The 21102-nt window shown below is 69.2% G+C and overlaps 4 protein-coding genes across 4 annotated transcripts; 3 read left to right on the forward strand and 1 right to left on the reverse strand.

Moving 5' to 3' along the window:
• Positions 1 to 698: 698 nt before the first annotated feature.
• On the forward strand, positions 699 to 3365 carry CHLNCDRAFT_140787 (expressed protein; the record flags this gene model as incomplete). The annotated part of the gene is made up of 9 exons (XM_005850640.1): positions 699 to 712; positions 847 to 906; positions 1117 to 1310; positions 1525 to 1622; positions 1834 to 1890; positions 2058 to 2113; positions 2576 to 2805; positions 2983 to 3077; positions 3225 to 3365. 9 exons carry the CDS (start codon positions 699 to 701, stop codon positions 3363 to 3365), a joined length of 945 nt encoding a protein of 314 aa, XP_005850702.1.
• A 638-nt stretch (positions 3366 to 4003) lies between these two features.
• CHLNCDRAFT_50408 (hypothetical protein) lies at positions 4004 to 15595 on the forward strand (the record flags this gene model as incomplete). The annotated part of the gene is made up of 19 exons (XM_005850641.1): positions 4004 to 4247; positions 4406 to 5155; positions 5354 to 5514; positions 5725 to 5906; positions 6106 to 6524; positions 6653 to 6714; positions 6873 to 6948; positions 7168 to 7280; positions 7466 to 7662; positions 7787 to 7851; positions 8000 to 8132; positions 8280 to 8854; positions 9032 to 10810; positions 10920 to 12466; positions 12632 to 13628; positions 13845 to 13899; positions 14044 to 14988; positions 15208 to 15383; positions 15516 to 15595. 19 exons carry the CDS (start codon positions 4004 to 4006, stop codon positions 15593 to 15595), a joined length of 8556 nt encoding a protein of 2851 aa, XP_005850703.1.
• Positions 15596 to 15952: 357 nt separating this feature from the next.
• On the reverse strand, positions 15953 to 17509 carry CHLNCDRAFT_50409 (hypothetical protein; the record flags this gene model as incomplete). Its single annotated transcript, XM_005850923.1, has 6 exons — positions 15953 to 16127; positions 16212 to 16495; positions 16626 to 16652; positions 16789 to 16890; positions 17004 to 17083; positions 17458 to 17509. 6 exons carry the CDS (start codon positions 17507 to 17509, stop codon positions 15953 to 15955), a joined length of 720 nt encoding a protein of 239 aa, XP_005850985.1.
• Positions 17510 to 17746: 237 nt separating this feature from the next.
• Positions 17747 to 19716, forward strand: CHLNCDRAFT_140790 (hypothetical protein; the record flags this gene model as incomplete). Its single annotated transcript, XM_005850642.1, has 8 exons — positions 17747 to 17920; positions 18060 to 18128; positions 18309 to 18386; positions 18511 to 18557; positions 18758 to 18868; positions 19017 to 19108; positions 19302 to 19351; positions 19522 to 19716. The coding sequence occupies 8 exons, from the start codon at positions 17747 to 17749 to the stop codon at positions 19714 to 19716; spliced, it is 816 nt and encodes a 271-aa protein (XP_005850704.1).
• Between the last annotated feature and the right edge of the window lie 1386 nt (positions 19717 to 21102).

Consider the following 21102-nt stretch of genomic DNA (forward strand, 5'->3'; position numbering starts at 1 on the left):
CTGCCGCGCGCGCCGGCCGGCCTGCCACGCCCGCCTCGTTCGCATGTGCATGCCGGCTGGCGGCTGCGGTGAAGGGGAGTGCGGCGCTCCCGGCCGGCACGCCTTTCCCAGCTCCTGCCTGCCTGGCAACCAAGCCTGCCTGCCACCTCACCCGTCCGCCCGGCCCCACCTGCCCCCTGCCTGCCCCCAAACCCAGACCCGGCTGTCGTTCGGCCCCAACGACTACCCCTGCGGCGGCGACTATCGGATCTATGCCTGGGCATCCAATGAGGCGGGCGAGTCAGCCAACTACACTGCCTATTCAAACGTCTACACCTTCCCCGCCTGCTTCAGGCGCGCCGCCGCCTGAACGGCTTGAAAATTAGGCTTGATTTGGTTTGATGTCCTAGCCCAGCCAGCTGCCTGCCCTCCCGCGCACCCTCCGCCTGGCTGGCGGCGTGGCTGCCGGGCCTCAGCATGACGGCCCTCGTGGCATGTGGGCCATGCAGCATGAGGGGCCTTGCGGCTTGAGGGCCATGCGCTGGGTTCCAGGTATAGCCTAATGTTCCTCAACTCAAGTTGCCTTCTTTCCCCCCTGCCCTTCTGCAGCCCGCCGCCGCCGTCCCCGCCTCCCCCTCCCTCTCCCCGGCCCCCGCCGTCCCCCAAGCCTCCCTCCCCGCCTCCCTCGCCCCGCCCGCCCTCTCCGCCGCCGCCCAGGCATGCCGCTGATGCTGTGCGGCGGACACACGATGCACTAGTTGGTGTTATGACGGGGAGCGGCTTGGGAGTCCTCCAGCCTGGGCCGAATGCCCCTGCCATTCAGCCTCCCGAATTGCCTGCCTGCCCACCTGCCTCCCCATGTTGCAGGCCACCACCGCCCTCGCCCAAGCCGCCCTCCCCGCCACCGCCCTCGCCCCGCCCGCCCAGGTGCGCCGCATTGCACCCTAAACCCTTTGCTGCTGCGCTGCACGCGCTGTCTGTGCAGGCCGGGGCGCCTGCAGGGCTGCCGGCTCGCTGCCCCGCCGCCGGAAGCGGGGCAAAGATGACGCTGATGCGCAGAGCAGGCAGGCGCCGCGAGGCAGCACCACCGGCAGCTCTCTGACAGCTGCCCCGCCCCCTCCCCTGCCCCCTGCGCAGCCCCTGCCTGGGCCACAACGTGCCGTGCAGCGCCTGGTTCTGCTGCGCCGCCTACACCTGCGCCAACACCACCACCAACTCCACCGCCTGCGCCACCAAGCCGCAGCCTCCCTCATCTGTCTACCTGAGCCCCGCGGGCCGCTCGGTGCTGGTCTACCTGTCGCTGCCGCCAGACACGGGCGGCATCAACATCCGTGAGCGGCCGCACTGTGCCTGCGGGGCAGCGTCGCACCGGAGAGGCGGGGTGGGAGTGGGAGTGGGGGCCCTGCATGCTGCACCCAACATCTGGTGTTGAGCCTGGGACTGGCCCGGTGCTGCCCATGCGCCGTGCGGATTCCAGCTACAAATTCGATTCTACACAAACCTAGGATGACGCTGGGGGGGTGCGTCTGCCCTGCCTGCCCGCAGCCATCACCAGCTACCGCATCCTGGGCAGGGCTGCCGCCTCGGACGCCCCCAAGATCAGGAAGGAGGAGCTGGGCACCGCCACCGCAGACCCAAATGTGGTGCGTGTGACACATGAGACCTGCGCTGTGCATGCGGGTGGGCTGCACCAGAGGAGGGCTCCTGGCCAGTGAGGGGGCTGTGCGGCTCCGCCCGAGGAGGCGGCCATGGCCCACGCCGCGGCCGTGGCCCATAGCTTCACCGCCCGACCTGAGTGGACTCGCTGCTGGGCCTGTTGCTCGGCTTCCTGCCTGCCCGCCCGCCTCCCTGCAGACGTATGTTGAGATCGAGGCTGATGAGTACAGCTGTGGGGAGGACTACGAGTTCACGGTACGGCCTGGCTGCTGGATGGGTAGCTGCCGGGAAGCTGAGCAGCCCATGCCCCGCCTGCCGGCCTCCCCCATCGGTGGCGCTCGGCAGCAGCTGCGGCAGCAGTGGGTCGCTGAGCCGGGCGTGCTCTGTGTGCCGGTGTGCTCTGTGTGCCTGCCCCTTTGCAGGTGTGGGCCTCAAACGAGGTGGGCGAGTCTGAGGAGCCTCACGGCGAGAGCATCACGTACCGCATGCCCCGCTGCTTCAGGCGCGCCCTGCTGCCGCCCTGCCGCTGCCGCCCTGCTGCCACAGGTGCCTGGCGACAGCCAGGGCCGCAGGCCGCCCGCAGCCGTCGGCATCGGCAGGGCGGCATGGGCTGTGGGGGAGCGCTGTTGGAGTGGCGGGGCGTGGTTGGGAAGATTGAGGATGCAGATCAGTCTCGCGTGTATCCCTGCTTCATCCATTCTCTCGGGGGTGTGTTCCCCCGCCATGTGTGCTCTGCAGCCCACCTCCGCCCTCTCCCAGGCCGCCCTCACCACCACTGCCGCCCACGCCACCACCCAGGCCGCCTGCACCACCTTCCCCGGCGCCCCCGAGGCACGCTGCTCTGCACGGCACATGGCACCTCCTGCGATGCTCATGCTCAGCACACACGGAGCAACTCACCCCTGCCGTGCCTCCTGCACTCCCCGCCCTCCCTGTGCAGCCCCTGCCTCACCCAGGGCACGCCCTGCGCCTCTTACTTCTGCTGCGCAAGCCTGGCCTGCATCAACAACACGGCCGGCGCCGCCGTGTGCGCTGGGGTGCCTGGCAAGCCCACCAGCCTGTTCCTGTCCATGGATGGAAAGGTACTGGACGTGATTGTGCGCCCACCCACCCAGACGGGCGGCGACGACATAGGCAAGTGCCAGGCGGGCGCCAGAAAAGCGTTGAGGGGTGGGCAGCTCACAGCTCAGCTGTGCTGCACATGCCAGGCTGGCAGCCTGCCCACCGTCCGCAGCAGGGCCCGCAGCAGCAGTGGCAGCCACTCGAGGCAGGCTGTTGGTGAGTGAGGAGCGGGCAGAAGCTCAGTGTGCCACCCGGGCTCTTCCCCCCGTGTTCCTGCTGCTGCAGCCATCACCGGCTACCGGGTGCTGGCCCAGTCCTCAACTGGCGCCAACTTCACCACAACCTCCCCGGGCTCTCCCAGCAGCCTGATCCCCGGCACGGTCAGTTCCCTGGCGGGCGCCATGCGCGAGGCGCAGGGCACCTGCCGGCCCTGGATCCTGCACCTCCTGCCCTGTGGCTGCCACCTGGCTGGCTCCCTCCCCCGTCAAACCCCACGTTGCCCTGCCTGTCGCACTGCTGCCGTGCAGAGGGTGATCGAGATTGCGCCAGACGTGTATCAGTGCGGTGTGCCATATGCCGTTTCGGTGTGGTCTATCAACGACGCCGGGCAGTCGGCAGAGCCTATCGAGTATGGCAACGGCAGCAACACCTTTACGCCAGCCTGCTGAGGGGCTCTTGCTGAGGATGCACGGCTGCCTCGCCTCGCCCGTGCACTGCAAAGCGTGCTGTACGGTGCAGAATCGCGGGGGCGCGTCCACCAAATCATTTTGCTCCCACATGGTGTGCCTGATCTGTTCTGTCCTGTGACAGGCGGCTTGTACCACTCTATACCCATTCATTACTTCTTTGAATCCATGCAAGCAAAGCCACAAACCTCGGCCGAATGAGAGGGAAAAAGCAAGGCATCTGCAAGGCAGCGTTGGTGCGCTGGCAGCTGCCCCACTCCAGTGGCATCCTCTCCCAAACCTGCCGCCAGCAATTGATTGGAGATGGGAGATGCATGGGCAGCTGAATGGACACATGGCGCTCGTTTTAGGAGCCAAGGAGCGCAAATCTAAAATCAGGCGGCGGTACGCCCGCAGGACGCAGGCGCCCTTGTCGCCGCTCTCTCCCGGAAGCCATGATGGCGGCCAGCTACCCGTTGCGGAGGTTTAAAATTCGATTGAAGCGTCGCGTGCCTCACTGCCAAACCCAGTTTTTCAAACCCGAGCGCAATCACCTTGTGGGCTGCGGGCGTCAGACGGCCTGCCATGCAGTGAGCCGGCGATAACAGGGCTCCTGATCAGTTGCCGACGGCACAGAAGCTATGCGCCGGCTATTTTTGGTGCTCGATCTCTCGCTGCTGCGGCAGCCGGGCGAGGACCAGCGGCAAGCAGTGTTGCAGCAGCTGACCACGGCGATTGGGCGGCTGTGGGCGGCCTACCAGCACAGCAATGCCGGGAATGGCGGCGCCGCCACCCAGCGCATCAGCTGGGGCTATGCCCTCTACGACTCGGCCTGCCCTGACCTGCTGCTCAAGCCGCAGCTGCGCAGGACGGCGCAGAATCTGCGTGAGTGGCGCGCCGTCCAGGCAGCGGGGGCGGCGGGGAGCCGGGAGGGCTCCAGTGGCCTCCAGCGGTGCGCCCGCATTGCAAGGTGCAGAATAAGTTCGCTCACCTCGCTGCCTCCCTTCAGGCCTCGCTTGCCGCCGCCGCTGCCCGTGCTGCAGGGCTCCCCGCCGCTTTTCAAGACAATGTGCAAACCGACTGCCGCGGAGCGGAGCTGACTCACTTGCTGGCCCTGCTCGCCGCCGCCACACGGCCCTCGGAAGGGGCCGGCAACTCGAGGGGTGCGCGAGACGGCAATGGGGAGCCGCCGGCGGCGGCGCTGGCTCGCGTGCTGCAGAGCGCGCTGGGCAGCAGCTACCTGCTGAAACTGAAAGAGCTGGCAGACAATGACAGCGGCAGCGGCAGCAGCGCCGAGGGTCTGCTGGCCGTGTTCAGCCTTGGCCTCAGCACCACGGCGCAGCTGCAGCGCTTCCTCGGCCCCTCGTTTGTGGCGCCCGGCAGCGCTGCGCGGCCGGCCGGGGCGCCGGCGCAGCAGCTGCTGGCAGCCGCCATGCCCGCCGCGCTGTGGCAGCGCTGCGCCGGCGGCAGCCTGCGCGTGTGCTGGGTGGCTGCAGGGGGCGAGCAGCAGGAGGAGCAGCTGGCTGTGCTGCCGGCCCTGAACTCCCTCATGCGCCAGCGGTGCAGCAAGGCATCGGCTGCCCCGCTTGCCGAGCTGGCCGGGCCATGCAGCCGGCAGCAGTTTGCGGCACGGCTGGCGCTGCCGCGGGCCGAGGAGCAGCAGGAGCAGCCGCAGCGGCAGCAGGTCAAGGGGCCCGAGGTGGAGGGCGATTTCTGGCCGGCAGCTGCCAGCCCGCAGGAGGATGCTCTGGAGAACCTGAAGCTGCTGCTTGGGAATCTGGAAGGAGACAAAGGTGCGCTGCGGACTATGCCGCTGCCACCTTGGATAGTTTGCCGGGTGCTTGGCTGAGGCCCGGCTTGCGGCGCCGCGCCACGTATGGCTTCGCGTCCCACTCTGCTGTGCTGCCTGTTGTGCCAAGACCTCATCTGTCCACCCTGAGCGCGCAGCTTCTGCTCTTGATCCTGTGCCTGCTTGTGTTGTACATGTGCAGAGCGCGAGGCGGAGGCGGCCAAGCGGCTGGTGCGTGCGCAGCACCGCCAGCTGGCGCGGCAGCGCACGGGCGTACCGCCGGCGGCGCGCCGTGGAGCGGCGCCCGTGGCCAACAAGGGCGCTGCCCTGCTGGAGAATGCTCGCCGCATCCAAGCTGACAAGGTAGAGGGCGGTGGCAAGCGAGCCCAGGGGCCTCCCCGGCCCCCTCTCACTCCAGCAGCACTTGGCGCGCACCTTTGGCAGCGTGCTGCGGTTGCAGTGGTGTGCTCCGCGCATGGGTGCCTGCCAGTCTTTCGCCTGCCGAAAACCGAGCCTGAGCCGTGTTTGTGCCCTGTTCTCCCTTGCTCCCGCCCTACCGTTTGCGCGGCACAGAACCGCAGGGGCACCGCCTCGCAGCCCACCTCCGGTCACGGCACGCCCACCGGCGGCGCTGGCACATCAGACGACCAGGCGCACGTGCTCAAGGCTGCAGCGGGGGCCAGCGGCGAGGAGGGGGAGGAGGCGAGCAGCTCCCGGGCTCTGGCGCCTGACAGAGCGGTGGCAGACCTCAAGGGGTGCGCGTGCTGGTGCCACACCTTGCTCGTGGCTGGCTGGCAGCGCTCAGCCCCTGCCGCGGTCAACGCCCTGCAGAGCAGCACGGATCCTCCGAACAGCCACACTCCCATGAACATTGCGCTTGCGCTGCTGCTGCCTGGCTGGTCAACTCCTCATTCCCCTGCTCAACAGCATGTTTGTGGTGGTGCCTCGCTGCAGGCGCCTGGCAGAGCTCGCCGGGAGCGTCGCAGCTGCCGAGGAGGCGCCGGAACCGTTGGCGCTGCTGGATCAGATCCGCCGCTTGGTCGACCCGTGCTTCTCTGCCATGCTGGCCTACAGCACCCGCCGCAGCAGGCAGCAGCCTGCGGCCGGCACCCCCGCAGCCGCCGCGGACGGGGAGGCCACCAGCGCGCCTGTCGCTGCCGCCGCGGCCGCAGGCGGCGGCAGGCCGCCGCTGCCGCCGCAGCAGGACCTGCTGACCCTGGACTGCATGAGGTCGCTGCTGCTGCAGCAGGTGCCCGCCGCTGTGGCGGACCTGCGGCGCCAGCATGTGGAGGCGGCGGAGCCGCAGCAGCGGCGCCAGCTGGCACGCCGCCTGCTGCTGGAGCTGTACCTGCGCCTCAGCATCTGTGCCTATGGTGAGATCACAGTATCGCGCGGCCTGAGAGGCGGGTTAAGGCGGCACATGCATGCCTGCACCCAGTAGCCTGGGGTGCCACCCGCAGACCACTCCCGTCACCCCATTGCTCATCTTGCCTGGCTGCAGGTTCCCCAGCGGGTGGGGAGCTGCCAGCAGGGCAGTTCCACGAGATCGAGGTGGTAATACAGGTGGGTACTGCGGTCCCGCACCTTGGTAGCAGCTTCCCAACCATGCCTGCATGCCCGCGGCGGACCCGCCTGGCACTACTGGTAATTATTGATTGTCCCGGCGGCTCCGCATACTTTGCGGGAACGAGCCCACCCCTTGCTTTCTTGCCTGGGTGCAGATGCTGGCAGCTGTCCTGCTGCCGTTCCCCCAGGCAGGCCACGACCTGTTCCTCCAAGCGGTAAAGAAGCCCTTTGGTGAGCGACCGCCGCAGCCGCTCGCCATCCTGTCTTCTCTCTCCTGTCTTCCCTCCGACATCATCAACCCCTGCATCTCTCCTTTGCCTCAGCTCCCTGCATGCCGCGCTCCCCAGCCGCTTGCTGCCGGGCGAGGCGCCTGCGCGTTCTCCCGACGCCCCGTGTGTGTGTGCGAGCACGGACGCGCCCTGCGCACCGCCTCCCGCCTGTGCCCTGCAGGCCCGCGCTTCCCGGCCGACATGCGGAGGCTGCAGCAGGAGATGTGGGACGATGGGCTGAGCCTGGACTTTGACAGCATCATGGGGGAGCAGCGGGACAAGGCAAGTGGGGCAGTACAGCGTCAGGACAGGGCAGCGCGACCGACGTGTCGGTGACAGGATGACTGTACCAGGGGACTGTAATCTGAGGCGGGGCAGCGCGGCGTACCGCAGCTCGCCCTGCGGGGTCGCTGACGGAGCTGGGCCTTTACCAACTTGCTGTGGGGCTCCCTCGCTGCCTGGCGTGTGTGTGCGTGCAGGGTGTAGAGCTGGAGGTGTCAGGAGAGACGCCCAATTGCAGCAGTGGGCCGGCTGGCTCCGGGGCCACCCACCCGCACCGCCAGCGCCAGAGCAGCAGTGCGCTGACGGCCGTCAGGAGCGGCGCGGTGGGGGCCGGCGGCGCGGGGCCCAGCAACCTGGGCAGGTCGGCTGCGGCGCAGCGGGATAGCCCAGCAAGGTGAGCAGTCAATTCTGTCCACCAGGGTGCTGGCTGAGCTGGCTGATGCATGGACACCCCTGGCACCTGCCTCTCCTCAGCTGTTGACGTGGCTTCTTGTCTCAATGCGCCGCCGGCGCTGCAGGGAGGGCACCGCCAGCGGCCGGCCCTCTGCCGGCACCGCCCGCGCCAGCGGCAGCGTCATGAGCGGTGAGCGCAGGGGCCTTTCCAGGGTGGCATACCCCTATGCCCGGCCCGGTGTCCTGTGCTTCGGCCGCGCTTGGCATTGTGCTGCAATGCAAGGTCGTGTTGCCCACCACTGACCCCACTGGCCTGCCCATCCGTCTGCCCCCTGCAGGAGAACACAGCGGCATCCAGGGCGGCGGCAGCCGTGCCACCACCGGCGCCGCCACCGCACGATCCGGCGCCGCTGCGGCCCGAACAGCCACCAGCCAGGGAGCGCTTGTCAACCTGACCCACATCCGGCAGAGGTGCGTGGGGGCAGGGGTTGAAAGCTGACGTGCGCCCCAGCCTGCGTGGCTGCCTCGCTCTCAGCAGCAGCAGCAGCAGCCCTTGGCACACGCCGACTCCCTCACCCAGACTCCCACACACTTTGCTGGCTACCTTGCTGGTTGTAGGTACAACAACACAAACCAGCTTAAGCTGCAAGTGCGCTCCAAAGTGCCCGCTGGGCTCATGCAGAAGAGCAAGCTGAAGCACACTGTTGCCACCAGCCGGCCGACATCGGCAGCCGCAGGCGGCACCAGCCGGGCTGCAGGCCCCGCCGGGACGGCCGCCGGCAAGGGCCGCGGCGCGGCGGGCGGCCTGCAGCAGCACCAGCAGCTGCCGCCGCGCGCTGCCAGGCGACAGGTGCCGGCCACGCCCGACAGCCGCGGCAAGGCCCTGCGGGAACTCGACCAGGCGACTGCTGCCACAGCCGGAGCCGTGGTCACGGCAGCCCTGCAGCTGCACCAGCACCAGCACCAGCACCAGCAGCACTCCCTGCTCTCTGGCGGCGTTGTCGTCTCGCCGGACGACGCCCACCTGGCTCTGGTGCTGCCGTCGGGAGCGGCGGCGCCGCCGGCAGCAGGCAGCGGCAGCCTGGAGGCGATCCCAGACACGGAGGCGCGCCCCCGGCTGCCAGGGGTGCCTGCAGAGTTGGGGGCGGCGGTGGAGCAGCTGATGCGCGGCCCTGGCACCCGCCTGGAGTTTGGTGAGCGCCTTGCCGTGGGCCTTTCGCCTGCCTGCCCGGCTTGCACGTCCTACCTGCGCATTGCCTGCGCACGCTGCCTGCATGCCGAGGGGCAAACACTCCAGCCGGAGGCTGGCACCCACGCCCTGCACCTGCTCCTCACCGCGGCTGTGTGTGTTGGCTGTGCTGTGTGTGCAGGCGCTCCGGCGGCTGCCCCTGGCGCCATCCTGCCCTCCCAGCGCCGCCCGGGAGGCGAGGAGGGCGGTAGTGCCACCACCTCTCCAGCGGGAGCAGCTGAAGGTCCAACCTGGCTGGTGGCAGCCACGCGCGCGGTGCGGGGCAGGGGAGGCGCGCCTGGTGTGGCGTCCCTGGGTGTGCTGGCGGCGGGCTCTCAACAGCAGCTGCCAGAGCCCGCTGCCGAGGCGGCGCCACCCTCCGCCGCCGACGGCGCTGAGCAGCAGGAGCAGGAGGCAGCGGATGGCATGGACGTGGATGGTGCTGCTGGCACGCCCGCCAGCCCAGCGCACGACCCGCTGGCGCCAGCAGCCCCGGCAGGGGAGGCAGAGGAGGCAGCTGCGCCGCCAGCGGACGCCGCAAGCCCCATGGAAGCAGAAGGCCCCACTCCCGCCCCGCCTGCCGAGCCGCCAGCGGCGGCTGGTGAGGCTGCGAAGGCCGCTGCTGTGCCCAGCACCAGCCGCCGCACGAGGAGCGCCGCCGCTGCCGCCGCCACAGAGGGGGCAGCCGTGAGGAGGCGCAGCAGGGGCAGGGCTGTTGGGGCAGCTGCCGCCGCTCCGGCGGGGGTGGAGGCGGAGCCGGCATCGACTGTGCGGCGAGGCAGGAGCAGGAGCAAGGGCGCTGTGGATGCCGCCACCCCGGCTGACCCTCAGCAGTACCCAGGAGGACAGGCGGTGGCGGCTGTGTCGGCTCCAAGCACCAGGCGCACGACCCGCAGCACGCCTGCAGCAGCCGTGGCGGGTGAGCAGGCGCAGCAGCAGGAAGAGCCAGCGATGGCCGACTCCGCACCCAGCACCAGGCGCGGCACACGGCGCACCCCTGCTGCTGCCGCTGCCGGCGAGGAGCAGCAGGCACAGCAGGAGGAGGAGGAGGCAGCAGCGCCGGTCGCAGTGGCTGACTTTGCACCCAGCACCAGGCGCGGCACACGGCGCACCCCTGCTGCTGCCGCTGCTGGCGAGGAGCCAGCAATGGCAGTGCGGGTGACCGACTCTGCTCCCAGCACCCGGCGCGGCAAGAGGCGCTCCGCTGCCGCTGCTGACGAGGAGCATCACGAGGAGGCAGCACCAGAGGTGGTGGCACCAGCTGATGAGCCCGCGGCAGCTGCAGCAGGCATGGTGGCTGAGCCAGAGACTGTGGCAGCCGAGGAGCAGGGGGACGCCTCGCAGGCGCAGCCAAGGCCGGTCCGAGCGCGGCGCCACAGCAGCCGCTTTGCTGCTGAGGAGGAGCAGGAGCCAGCTGCAGAGCAGGAGGAGCAGCTGGCTGCAGCAGCGCCTCAGCCCAGGCGCCGCAGCGCCGTAGCGGCAGAGGCAGAAGATGCAGCAGGCCTGGGCAAAGAAGAGCAGCGGCTGGTGCAGATGCAGGCGAGGCGAGGCACGCGCTCAGCCGCTGCTGCCTCACCGGCCGCCGCGCCAGCAGCAGCGGCGCCCAAGCCAGCAGCCAGGAGCAGCAGGGGCAAGAAGCGGCGGGCGTCAGGGCCGGCCGAGGCGCCGCCAGCCGAGCCTCAGGCCGAGGAGCTCGCACCCGCCGCTGCTCCCGAGTCTGCGACTGCCGGCGTGCAGCAGGAGGATGAGGAGCAGCCAACGCCTTCTGCCTCGCAGCTGGCTGCCATCGTCTGCCTGTTTGGCTGTAGATCGTGCAGGCAATCGAAATCGGGCTGCTTCAAATGCCGGCCCAAGGTGGCAGCCGCGCTGCAGGCCGCCCACTTGGATGAGTGTTTGGTGGGCGTGGGCAACTGCGGCAAAGGTGCGTCTAGAGCTGTTGCAGTGGGCTGCATGCCACCATCCCACACCTGCCGATCCCGCCGCTACTGAAACAACAGCACCTGCCTGTCCCGCCGCTGGAAACCCTGCAGGGAGTTGCGCCTTGAACCGTCGGGGCTGCGCCACGTGCTGGGCTGCTGTGCAGCAGCAGCTGTGCAGCCTCGGCGCTTCCACGAAGCCAGCAGCAGCCGCAGAGGGCGAGGTTGCAGCAGCTGCTGGGGCGGAGGAGGGCGCTGCGGCGCCGCTGGTGGTGGCAGCAGCGCCTGCTCCGGAGCCGGAGCAAGCGATGGAGGTTGAGACTGCGACCGAGACGGCAGCTGTGCCGCCGCCTGCAGCCAAGGAGCGTGCAGGGACGGCTCAAAAGCGGCGCAAGGCTCGGCACTCTGCCGCCCAGGAGACAGCCGCGGTACCGCAGCCCGCTGCAGCGGCTGCTGCAGTAGTGGAGGAGCCTCTGCAGGAGGAGGAGGCTGAGGGCATGGAGGCAGCTGGCGAGGCGGTGGTTGCAGCACAGGCGACAGATGAGGGAGGCAGGCAGTCGGGCCGCCGCAGCCGGCCCACCGCTGTGCAGCGGATGGCTTTCGGCCTCTCGACTGATGCTGCACAGCAGGCGGTGGAGGAGGTTCAGCAGGAGGAGCAGCCGCAGGGCGAGCCTGCAGCAGAGGCGGCAGCTACAGCAGGGCCACCGCCCACGGCAGCCCGCCGCCTCTGCAGCGCTGCCCGTTCGGAGCAGCAGGCAGAGGAGGCTGAGGCTGCAGCGGCGGCGCTGTCCACGGCACGGCGCCGCGGGCGCAGCGCCGGGCCGGTGGAGCCGCAGGCAGAGGAGGCTGCAAAGGCGCCACCGTCCGCCACACGCCGCGCCGGCCGGAAGGCCGGGCCGCCAGAGCAGCAGGCGGAGGCGGCGCCGCCTGCAGCCAAGGTGCCGGGCACTGGGCTGCGGCGCGGCCGCAGCGCCGGGGAGCTCGAGCCTGATGCCGCCGCCGAAGCGCCAGCTGCCGCCACCACGACTGTTGCTACCGGCAAGCGCCGCTCGCTCATCAAGAGCATGCGGGAGGCGGCCGAGGAGGCGGCTGATGCAGCAGAAGCGGCGGCTGCTGCAGTGCTGGCAGCTGCTCCCGTGGAGGGTGCAGAGGCGGCTGCCGCGGCAGGCAGGCATGGTGCCATGGTCGCCTCTCCAGAGCTCCTGGCCACCGCCTGGCCGGCGGCAGCAGTTGCAATGGAGGTGGAGGGCGCCGCTGCTGTCCAGCCGCCGCCGGCCGCGCTGCCGCAGGCAGCTGGAGCTTCTGCCGACCCTGTGGCAGCAGCCATGGCCGCGGCTGGCGCCTTGTCGGAGCAGCTGGGCGAAGGGGAGGTGGACATGGGGTTCGAGCAGGTCATGGCTGCGGAGCTGCTGACGCCCGCTGACATGGCGGTAGCGCTGCCGGCCGCCGCCGCCCTCGCGGCCGCCGCTGCCGCGCCCGCAGCGGCCGCGGGGCCCGAGGGCACGCAGGCGGAGGAGCAGGAGGGGGCGCCGGCCTCGGCGCGGCGGCGCCAGTCGGGCGGCAGCGGCGGCAGCGCCTTCAAGCACGGCAAGGGCCGCCTGAGCATCATGAAGGGGGCTGCCTCCTCCAAGGCAAGCCCGCAGGGTTGCACTGCTGCGCTGGTACCTGCCTGAACGTAGGGGCGGCATCCACTTTCCCACCTCTGCCTATACATAGCAAAGCTATTGCTATTGCTTTGTTTATGTATCACCCTGGTGCGTGCCCGTCGCTGCTGCCTTACTCCGCCCGCACCCCTCTCGGTGTGCCCTGCCGCTGCACGCCTGCAGGCCAAGAAGCGCAGCGCGGCCGGCGAGGCCACCAGCGGGGGTAGCAAGCGGCGGTCCGCGGGCGCGGGCGCGGCAAGCGTTCGCTCGCCGCTGGCGCCGCTGCTGCAGCAGGCGGCGGCGACCTCCGGCGGCGGCCCGCAGCCCTCCTCTCCCTATGACGGTGCCTATGGCTTCCCAGAGGATGGGCGGAAGGCAGCAGCCAGGGCCGCCGCAGCCGCAGCCGCAGCCGCCAAGGCAGCAGCAGAGGTGGTGGCAGACTCCGGCGCACCGCATGCAGCCCCCGTCGCGGCTGTAGCGGCAGCAGCAGCTCCTGTGGGAGTGCCCGATGCGGGGTCGCCAACTGGCGCCACACCTGGAGCGCCAGCCGCCGCTGATGGGCTGCCAGAGGCAGCGACCGCGGCAGCGACCGCCGGCGAGGCTGGCACGGCCGCTGCGGGCGGCAGCGCCGAGCGCGTGCCGGCTTCAGAGGGCGAGCAGCAGCAGAGCCCGCCGCAGCGGCAGCTGCCGCAGCCGTCTTGGCGGGTGCAGCAGAGCCCTGTGCTGTCTGCTGCGGCGCGCGGCCCCACCTCCTCATTCGATGCCCGCACCCTGGCAGCGGCAGCCGCCATGCAGCAGGAGGTGTCGTCTCAAGTCACCGCGCTGACGCAGCGCCGCCAGCAGCAGCAGCAGCAGCAGCAGCCGGACGGCTCTCCCGACTCCTGCCCAGAGTCTGCTGTCCCAGACAGCCAGCTGCAGCAGCTGTCGCCCGGCGTGGCGGGCCCGGTGCGCGGCGCGGCCCACCCGCAGCAGCCCGCGCCCACGCCGCAGTCCCGCCAGCGCCGCCTGTCGCCCCGGGGGCCTGCTGCGGGCAAGCAGCGGCCGCAGCTGCCGCGCGGGCTGCCGGTCCCCATGCCGGTTGCCGGCGACAAGCTGTCGTTCATTCAAAGCGCCTCCGCGGATGGCTCTGCTGAGGCGGGCCACGAGCCGCGCCTGTTCCTGATGAAGCTGCAGGTTGCAGGTGTGGCGCCACGCTGCGCAGAAACCTTGAGCCTACTGCTGGCTTGAGCCTACTGCTGCCTTGAGCCTGCTGCTGCCTCGAGCCTGCTGCTGCCTCGAGCCTACTGCTGCATGAGCCCCAGAGGCTTGCAGCTGCCTGTGGCGTGCCTCCCACTCGCTTCAGCTCACCTTGCGTTGCCTGGCATTGGCTGCCCTCCCCACCTGCCACGTGTTGCAGCGGTGGAGCAGCAGGAGGCCTCAGCCGACGGCCCGTGCCTGCTGGCCAGAGCCAAGTGAGTGCAGCACGGCTCGGGCGGCTGGCTGGGAGCACCACACTGCGGCCGCCGCTCGGTTGCCTTTGCCCCCGCGATGCAGCCAGCAAGGCGGCGTCCTGCTCATGTGTGGTGGGATGCTGATCAGCTGCCCTGCCGCTGCAGGAGGCTGGACTTCCAAGGAGAGCCCGCTATGTCGGTGTCGCTGCGCGCCGCCAGCTGGGTGCCGCCCGGCCAGCCGCTGACCCAGGCAGGCCAGTGGCAGCAGCTGTTCGAGGGCCCCGGTTCCGGCTCCTCGGCCCGCCCCTCCGGCGCCACCCTGCGCCCCGCCGGGCCGCCGGCGGAGACGGTACGGCACAACACGGCGGCGCGCATGCAGCAGCGCCGCAACAGCACCGACAGCCTGGTGCTGCCTCAGTCGGTGGCGCAGCGCCAGTCGCTGCAGGCTGCGCTGCTGCCGCAGGTGCAGCAGCAGCAGCAGGCCGGGGGGGCGCTGTTCTCGCCGACAAGCACGGCGCCGCGGCAGCTCTTCGGCGCAGCCAGCCCCGCCCACGGAACGCCCGCGGCGGCCGGCCACGGCAGTGCGCTGCGCAGCAGCGGCCGCCCACCCCTGCCCTCAGCGCCGGCAACGGCGGCGGCGCCAGGCGGGCCAGCCTATACCCCTCACCGCTTGCCCCTTATCGCCGCCTACAAGCCGCAGCAGCTGGCTCAGGCCTCCCCAGCCCGCACCTCCCCCAGGCTGCAGCTGCAGCAGCAGGGGCGCCAGCAGGCAGCCGCATCCACCGCCGCAGCCGTGGATGCACCCCTTGCTGACAGCAGCCAGGCGCAGGGCGGCGACGCGGCGGCGGCGGCCGCTCCCGGCGGGCTGGGGTCTGAGGGGCAGCTGGCTGCGGCGGAGGCGCGACTGCGGGCGCTCCTGCCCGACCAGCACGACCGCGCCTTCCGCTTCGCGCAGCCGCGGGCGAGCGCAGAGGGCCTGGCGGGGCCGGGGGATGTGCTGCTGTACTGCTCCAAGCGCGATCGCAAGCTGAGCCTGCCGGTGCTGGAGCTGGCGCTGGTGCTGAGCGTGGAGGAGGTGGGGGGGTCTTCCAGCCCTCGCCAGAAGTTCAGGTGCAGCGGGGGCCAGGAAGCACCTGGTTTTGGGGGCTGGGAGCGGCCGTGTGTTTTGGGAGCTGGCGGGCAGCAAGGCGGCAGCTGGTCGGCCGCGGGTGGAGCACGGTTTGTTCTGGCTGGCACCATGACTGGGCGTCTCTGCGCCCATCCCTTTGCCGCGTCTCCGCCCCAGGCCCTGACCCTGCTGGTGCGCCCCGCTCCACCGCCCCCTTGCAGCCACGTGGCAGAGACGCTGGTGCTTGCCCGGGGGATCAACGACGCGCAGCTGGAGCCTCCCAGCCAGGCCACATTCGGCACCGCGGAGCTCGGCAAGGCCGGGTGCAAGCAGCAGCAGAAGGGGGTGCGCGAGATGCGGCACTGGTGCTACCGCGGCACCCTCAGCGGGTCTCAATGTGAGTGGGTGCCCGCCCCTCTGCGCGAAGACGCCAGCCCTGCAGCGGCTGTCTGCCCACAGCCGCCTTGCAGCGGCCTGCCCTGCCCAGCTAACCAATGCCTGCCACCTGCTGTGGGCCTTGCTGGCGCAGTCAACCCGTTGAAGCAAGCCGCCGACAACCTGCGCGGCCTGCGGCAGCAGCGGAGCCAGCAGCAGCAGCAGGCGGCGTGATGGGGTGCAAAGCCCTGCAGCTGAACCAGGCTGGCAGTAGGCACAGTTTCCTGCACGCCTACCGCTGCCAGACCATCACACTTTTGACAGCAGCGTGCCCCCAGCCGCATGCTGGCCTACATCGACTCTACCTGCCCCGTCGGCCCTGCAAGATGTGCCGACAGCGCTTTAGGGTTCTCGAGGTTGCAGGGGCGTGCAACACCATCCAATCCAAGGGGATTGTACAATGTAAAGAACGGGATCAGTTCGAGCGGTACAGGAAGCAGCGAACAAGGAACAGCAGGGGCAGATCAGCAGGAGGAAGAAGCAGAGAGGCAGCGTCAATTAGAATGTCAAAGAGAGTTTAAGGTCCAGGGGTCAGCACTGCTGGAAGACCACGTCGGACCGCAGCACGTACTTTATGCCAGCTGTCACCGCCGCCGCCTCGTGCTCCATGCACTCGTCGCCGTGGCGGTGCAGCAGCGCCAGCCCCGGCTGCGGCGTCACCGCCGCCAGCTTGCAGTTGCGGCCTCCTGCACGGCGAGGACGACAGCTAGGGATTCAGGGCCAGGCAATCATGGCAGGAAGCGCTCTCTGCAGAGAGCAGACAGGGTGGCTGCCGCTCCGGCAAGCACACAAGAGAGCATGGGCGGCGGCTGGGCCCGACTCGCCATAGAAGATGGTTTCCCCGCCGCCGCAGGTGGAGAGGTAGATGAGCAGCGTGTACTGCGTGTACTGCCCACAGCCCAGCTCGTTGCTCTCGTCGATGTGCTTTCCAAACTTCTGTCCAGGCCGGTACCGGTAGATGCGGATATTGGGGTTTAGCCTGACGGGGCACCCCTCCTCATCGCCCAGACCCGCGCACAGCTGCTGCAGCCCCGCGGCCTGCCACAGCTGGTCTGCCAGCTGCTGATCCTGGAACTGCGCCACAGGAGCGGCAGGGCAGGCAATGGGGGGGAATGTTCATCTGAGCACTATCTCAGCACAGCAGCTATGGCCGCCTGGCACCATATTGCAGCAGGCAGGCAGGCCGCAGGCAGCCCCCCCGCACCTGGATCCGGTCGTTGTCTCTAAATGCCTGCACGAGCAGGGAGAGAGGGGGAGGCAATGAGACACGTGTGAGCATGCAGGGTGCCTTGCCTGCCGCACGGCCTGCACAGGGAAAGTGGAGCAGCCTGCAGCCCGGCCAGCCGACATCAAGCAGTGCAGCGCACCTCGCCGTAGGCTGGCCCTCTGCTGGTGGAGTGCTGGAAGCCTACTGACTCCGCTACCGTCACAAACTTGGCTGCCTCCTCCTGGGTCAGGCAGCCGGGGACCTGCGGGGGCAGAAGACAACCTTGTCCCTTGTGGGAGCAATGTGCAGGGACGGCCGGTGGTGCAGGGAAGGCGAGGCGCGAGCGAGGAGGCAGCTGCAGGCCAGGCAACCCACCTGCACCATGCAGTCATCTGGCAGGAGGTGCTGGGCCTTGAGGCCGGACTTTTGGGAGATGCGGGGCCACTTTGGAGCTCCTGCGGGGTGGGAGCGAGGGCGCCGCCTGGTCGCCGCAGGCGGGAGCGGGAGCGAAGCAGTGGCTGCCGATCTCGCGGCGGAGGATGCTCCCTGTCTTCTCCCTGCGACTGTGGTGACGGGCAGCAGCATCCTGTCTCCTGAAAGCAGTTTGAGCCGCGGCGCTACTTGCCGGCAGACTGCCTGTCGCGCCCCATGCCCCCCACTCAATCAATTGTGCTAATAGAGTCGTCAGGTATGCTAACCCGACAACCACACAGGCACTGTGTGCTAGAGGCTCTCCCTGCTACGTGCTGTGGACAGCCAACTCACAATGCGATGCATGAATGTGGAAACCCCGTTAGAATCAGTGCCGGTAGCATTGCGATATCCTCACGGTTGCTACAGGTGGAGTGGGCTACCCGCTGAGGATTTTGGAGGTGCGCCATCCCATCGTTCTGCCCCCTGCTTGCCTGAGCCCCCTGTTCCGCTCATCGGCGCCTGCGAGCCTCACACTTACACCAAAACGGCGCGCATGAACGCCACACACAGCAGCGCCGGGAGCGGCGCCGGCCGCCGCCGCCCGCAGCTTCGCCGCTCCCGTGAGTCGGCACTCGTTGTCAGACTCAGCAGTTCCGCCTCCCCCCTGCCTTGCCCTGCAGGATCTACACGCACATAAAGCAGCCATGGACAAGCGCATAGGCTTCATCGGCGCGGGCCAGATGGCGGAGGCTCTGGCCCGAGGCTTCATAGCCAAGGGCGTGTGCCGCGCGGAGCACGTGTTTGCCACAGACCCGGTGCAGGACCGCAAGGAGGTGTTCCGCAGCTTCAGCACCAACCCCGTGGACGGCAACATCGAGGTGGGTGTGCTGCCTGCCCGCCCGCTGCGGGCCTGCTCCGCTGGCACGCCCGCCGGCACGCTTCCAAGAGGCATCATGCCTGGGCCAGCTGTGCCGCTCACCAGCGCTGCGCTCTCTGCTGCTCCCTCCCCGCGAGCAGGTGGTCCAGTCCGCTGACGTCATCTTCATCGCAGTGAAGCCGCAGTATGTGTCGGTGGTGCTGCGCGAGGTGCGCGCTGTGGTCACGCCATGGGTCCTCACCTCGCACCACCCTTGAGAACCACCACCGGCGCCGCGCTGGCCTGCCTGCCCGGCCCTGTTGCCAGTTTGCGGGCGCTCCCCGTGGGCGGCGTTCGAGCCCGCTGCCCGACCGCTGGCGAGCTGACCTGCCGCTTGCCCCCGGCTGCAGGTGCGGCCTTACCTGGAGGACAGGCACACCATCGTGTCCATCGCCGCCGGCATCACGCTGCAGTCGCTCAAGGCAAGGGTGGGAGGGAGAGCAGGCTGCGGGGCGGCGCCGGGGTGGTGCGCGCCGGCTGTGCCCATCGCCGTGGCACCTGGAGCTCCCCGCCATCACCGCGCCGCCGCCAACGGCGCCCTGCTGCCTGCAGGATGCGGCAGGGGATGGGGTGCGGCTGGTGCGCGTTATGCCAAACACGTGAGGGCAGCCTGACTGCTGAGCGGCAGCTGGGGCTTTGCGTCTATGCCTGTCGAGTGCGCTGGAGCTGCTGCGCTTGGCAGGGCTAGAAGGAGCAGCACAGCCGGGGAAGCGGGGACAGCCTACAGCTGCGCAGCAGAGCGCTGTTGTGAACCGAGGCAGAGATGCCGAGGGCCTGCCTGTGGCCGCGCCCTGCGCAGGCCCTGCCTCGTGGGCGAGACCGCGGCAGCCATGTGCCTGGGCGGCAAGGCGGACGACGGCGATGCGGAGCTGGTGCGGCGGCTGTTTGACAGCGTGGGCAAGATCTACAGGTGGGGGGCGGGTGGGCGCATGGTGATTAGAGTGATTGGTCGGCGCCGGTGTGAGCGCTGCAGTGTGATTTCAGCCTGTAGCTTCCATGCGAGGCAGGCAGCAAATGTGCATCCCCTCAGCATCCTGCCTCCGCCTGCTGGGCTGCAGGGTGGACGAGAAGCTGCTGAGCGCGGTGACGGGGCTGAGCGGCAGCGGGCCCGCCTATGTCTTCCTCATGATAGAGGCGCTGGCAGATGGAGGTGAGGGAGGCGCTGGCAGATGGCTGGGAGGCCAGGCACCGGCGGCCGAGGGCGCCGAGGGCGCTTCGTGCCGCCGCTCGCTCTCCCGACAGCTGCTGGCCGGCATGCGTGCACGGCAGCCTGCTGTTGTCGTCACGCTGCGCGGCAGGTGCCTGGGCCGACGCACGCCGTGCGCGTGCTTGCTGTCGTGCAGGCGTGCGCTCGGGGCTGCCTCGCGACATCGCCAACCAGCTGGCGGCGCAGGTGAGGCGGTACCTGGCGGTACCTGATACGGTACCTGGCGGTACCTGCTGCTGTGCCGCGTGCCATTCGGTGCGATGCGCCGACCGCGGGCCCTGCTGCGCTGATGCGCGCGCAGCCTCGGCCTCGGCCTCAGCCGCTGCTGTTCCCCGCCGCTGCTCCTCCTCCTGCAGACTGTGCTGGGATCGGCCAAGATGGTGCTGCAGACGGGCAAGCACTGCGGGGCGCTCAAGGACATGACGTGCAGCCCAGCGGGCACCACCATTGCCGGCATTCACGAGCTGGAGCGGGCGGGCACGCGGGCGGCCTTCATGAACGCCGTGCTCGCGGCCACGCAGCGGGCGGATGAGCTGGCAAAGATGGCCTGAGAGCAGGGCCGCTTGCAGTGCTGCTAGTGGTGGTGTAGAGCAGGGCGTGGGTTCTGGCACTGTGCCGGGCGAGTAGAGATGGCCCGAGCATAGGAGCCGTGTCTAGGAATCACACTTGGGGTTGGAATTGTAAGGGCCAGCAGTAGCCGACAGGCATTGGCAGATTGGTATTGCAACAGGGTGGAGGTGGTGGGCACACCTGTCCCATAGTTGTGGCATCGTACTAGGCAGCAGGCTCTACATCAGCCCGGCTGCCTGCCTGCATGCCCACCACGTCACCACAACCACGCCCCATGACAGCAGCGCACGCCTGGGCAGGCTGCCCTTGCCTCTTCCACCAACGCTGTACAGCGCTCGGTCAGCAGAATCAAACAGCCGGCTGATGTGGCAGCACAGACGGGCATGCCAGCCCGAGGCAGGATGCGCTGCCGCCGTTTGGGCCATGTCTGGTGGGGGCGGCCAGGAGCAAAGAGAGATAAGGGTGGGCAGGATGAAAGCCAATGACAGCTGCAGGAAGGTCACTGTGGCGTGGCAAACGCCGGAAGATGACGCTGTGCCTGCGCAGCAGGGCGGCACAGCACCTTTCAGCTTCGGTCAAGGCCGTCATAAGCTCTGCACCTCTTGGCAAGGCATGCAAGCAGGCCCAGGCAGCAGGTACACAACAGCAGCACAGGAGAGGCTACACGCAGCAGGTGGCCCGCCTTGTGAGATTGCAGGTGCCATCATGACTGGATAGAGTGCCGGCGGAAGCAGCAGCACCAGGGGCAGCGAGACGAGCTCCAAACAAGAGGCCACCAGCGCCATGCGCTGCTGCATCAGCGGCGCTGTGAGGAGTTGTGTGGTGCAGTACCTGCAGCCAGGGAGCAGCCACGCAGCGACCCTCATTGAGAGGCGGCACCGACCGAGAGCAGAACGCAGCCGGTTGTGGAGCAATGGCCACCTGCTTACTGAGCAGCACGCACCCTTGGCTGTTGTAGATGAGAGGCACGTGGGCCAGCTGGGTGGCTAGTGTCATCGCTGGCCGATGGTTGACCACCAGCCCCAATATGGTTGGGTGGAGTATTCGGGTGCCTGCAGCCAGCGGCAGCCAATTTTGAAGAGAGAGCAAATGGCACTAAAGTATGATCTACCAACAGCGGGCAACGTGGCAGGCGCCTCACCCATGATCATACGCCACAGGTCTGCAGCTGCCCCCGACCACCCAGGCCGCGGCGCTCGCTCTAACACTAATGCCGAGCCAACCTTGATCATTCGGAAGGACGGCACTGTGTGCGACAGAATCCTCAAGGCAGGGGACAGCCACGTTCTGCGGCACATGGCAGAGGCAGTGTGGGTGGGCGGGACGTTGGTGGTGGTGGTGGGGGGCGGCTGCAGACGTGTGGCGGA

This window comes from Chlorella variabilis, assembly GCF_000147415.1.
Source record: "Chlorella variabilis unplaced genomic scaffold CHLNCscaffold_3, whole genome shotgun sequence".
Taxonomy (NCBI): Eukaryota; Viridiplantae; Chlorophyta; class Trebouxiophyceae; order Chlorellales; family Chlorellaceae; genus Chlorella; species Chlorella variabilis.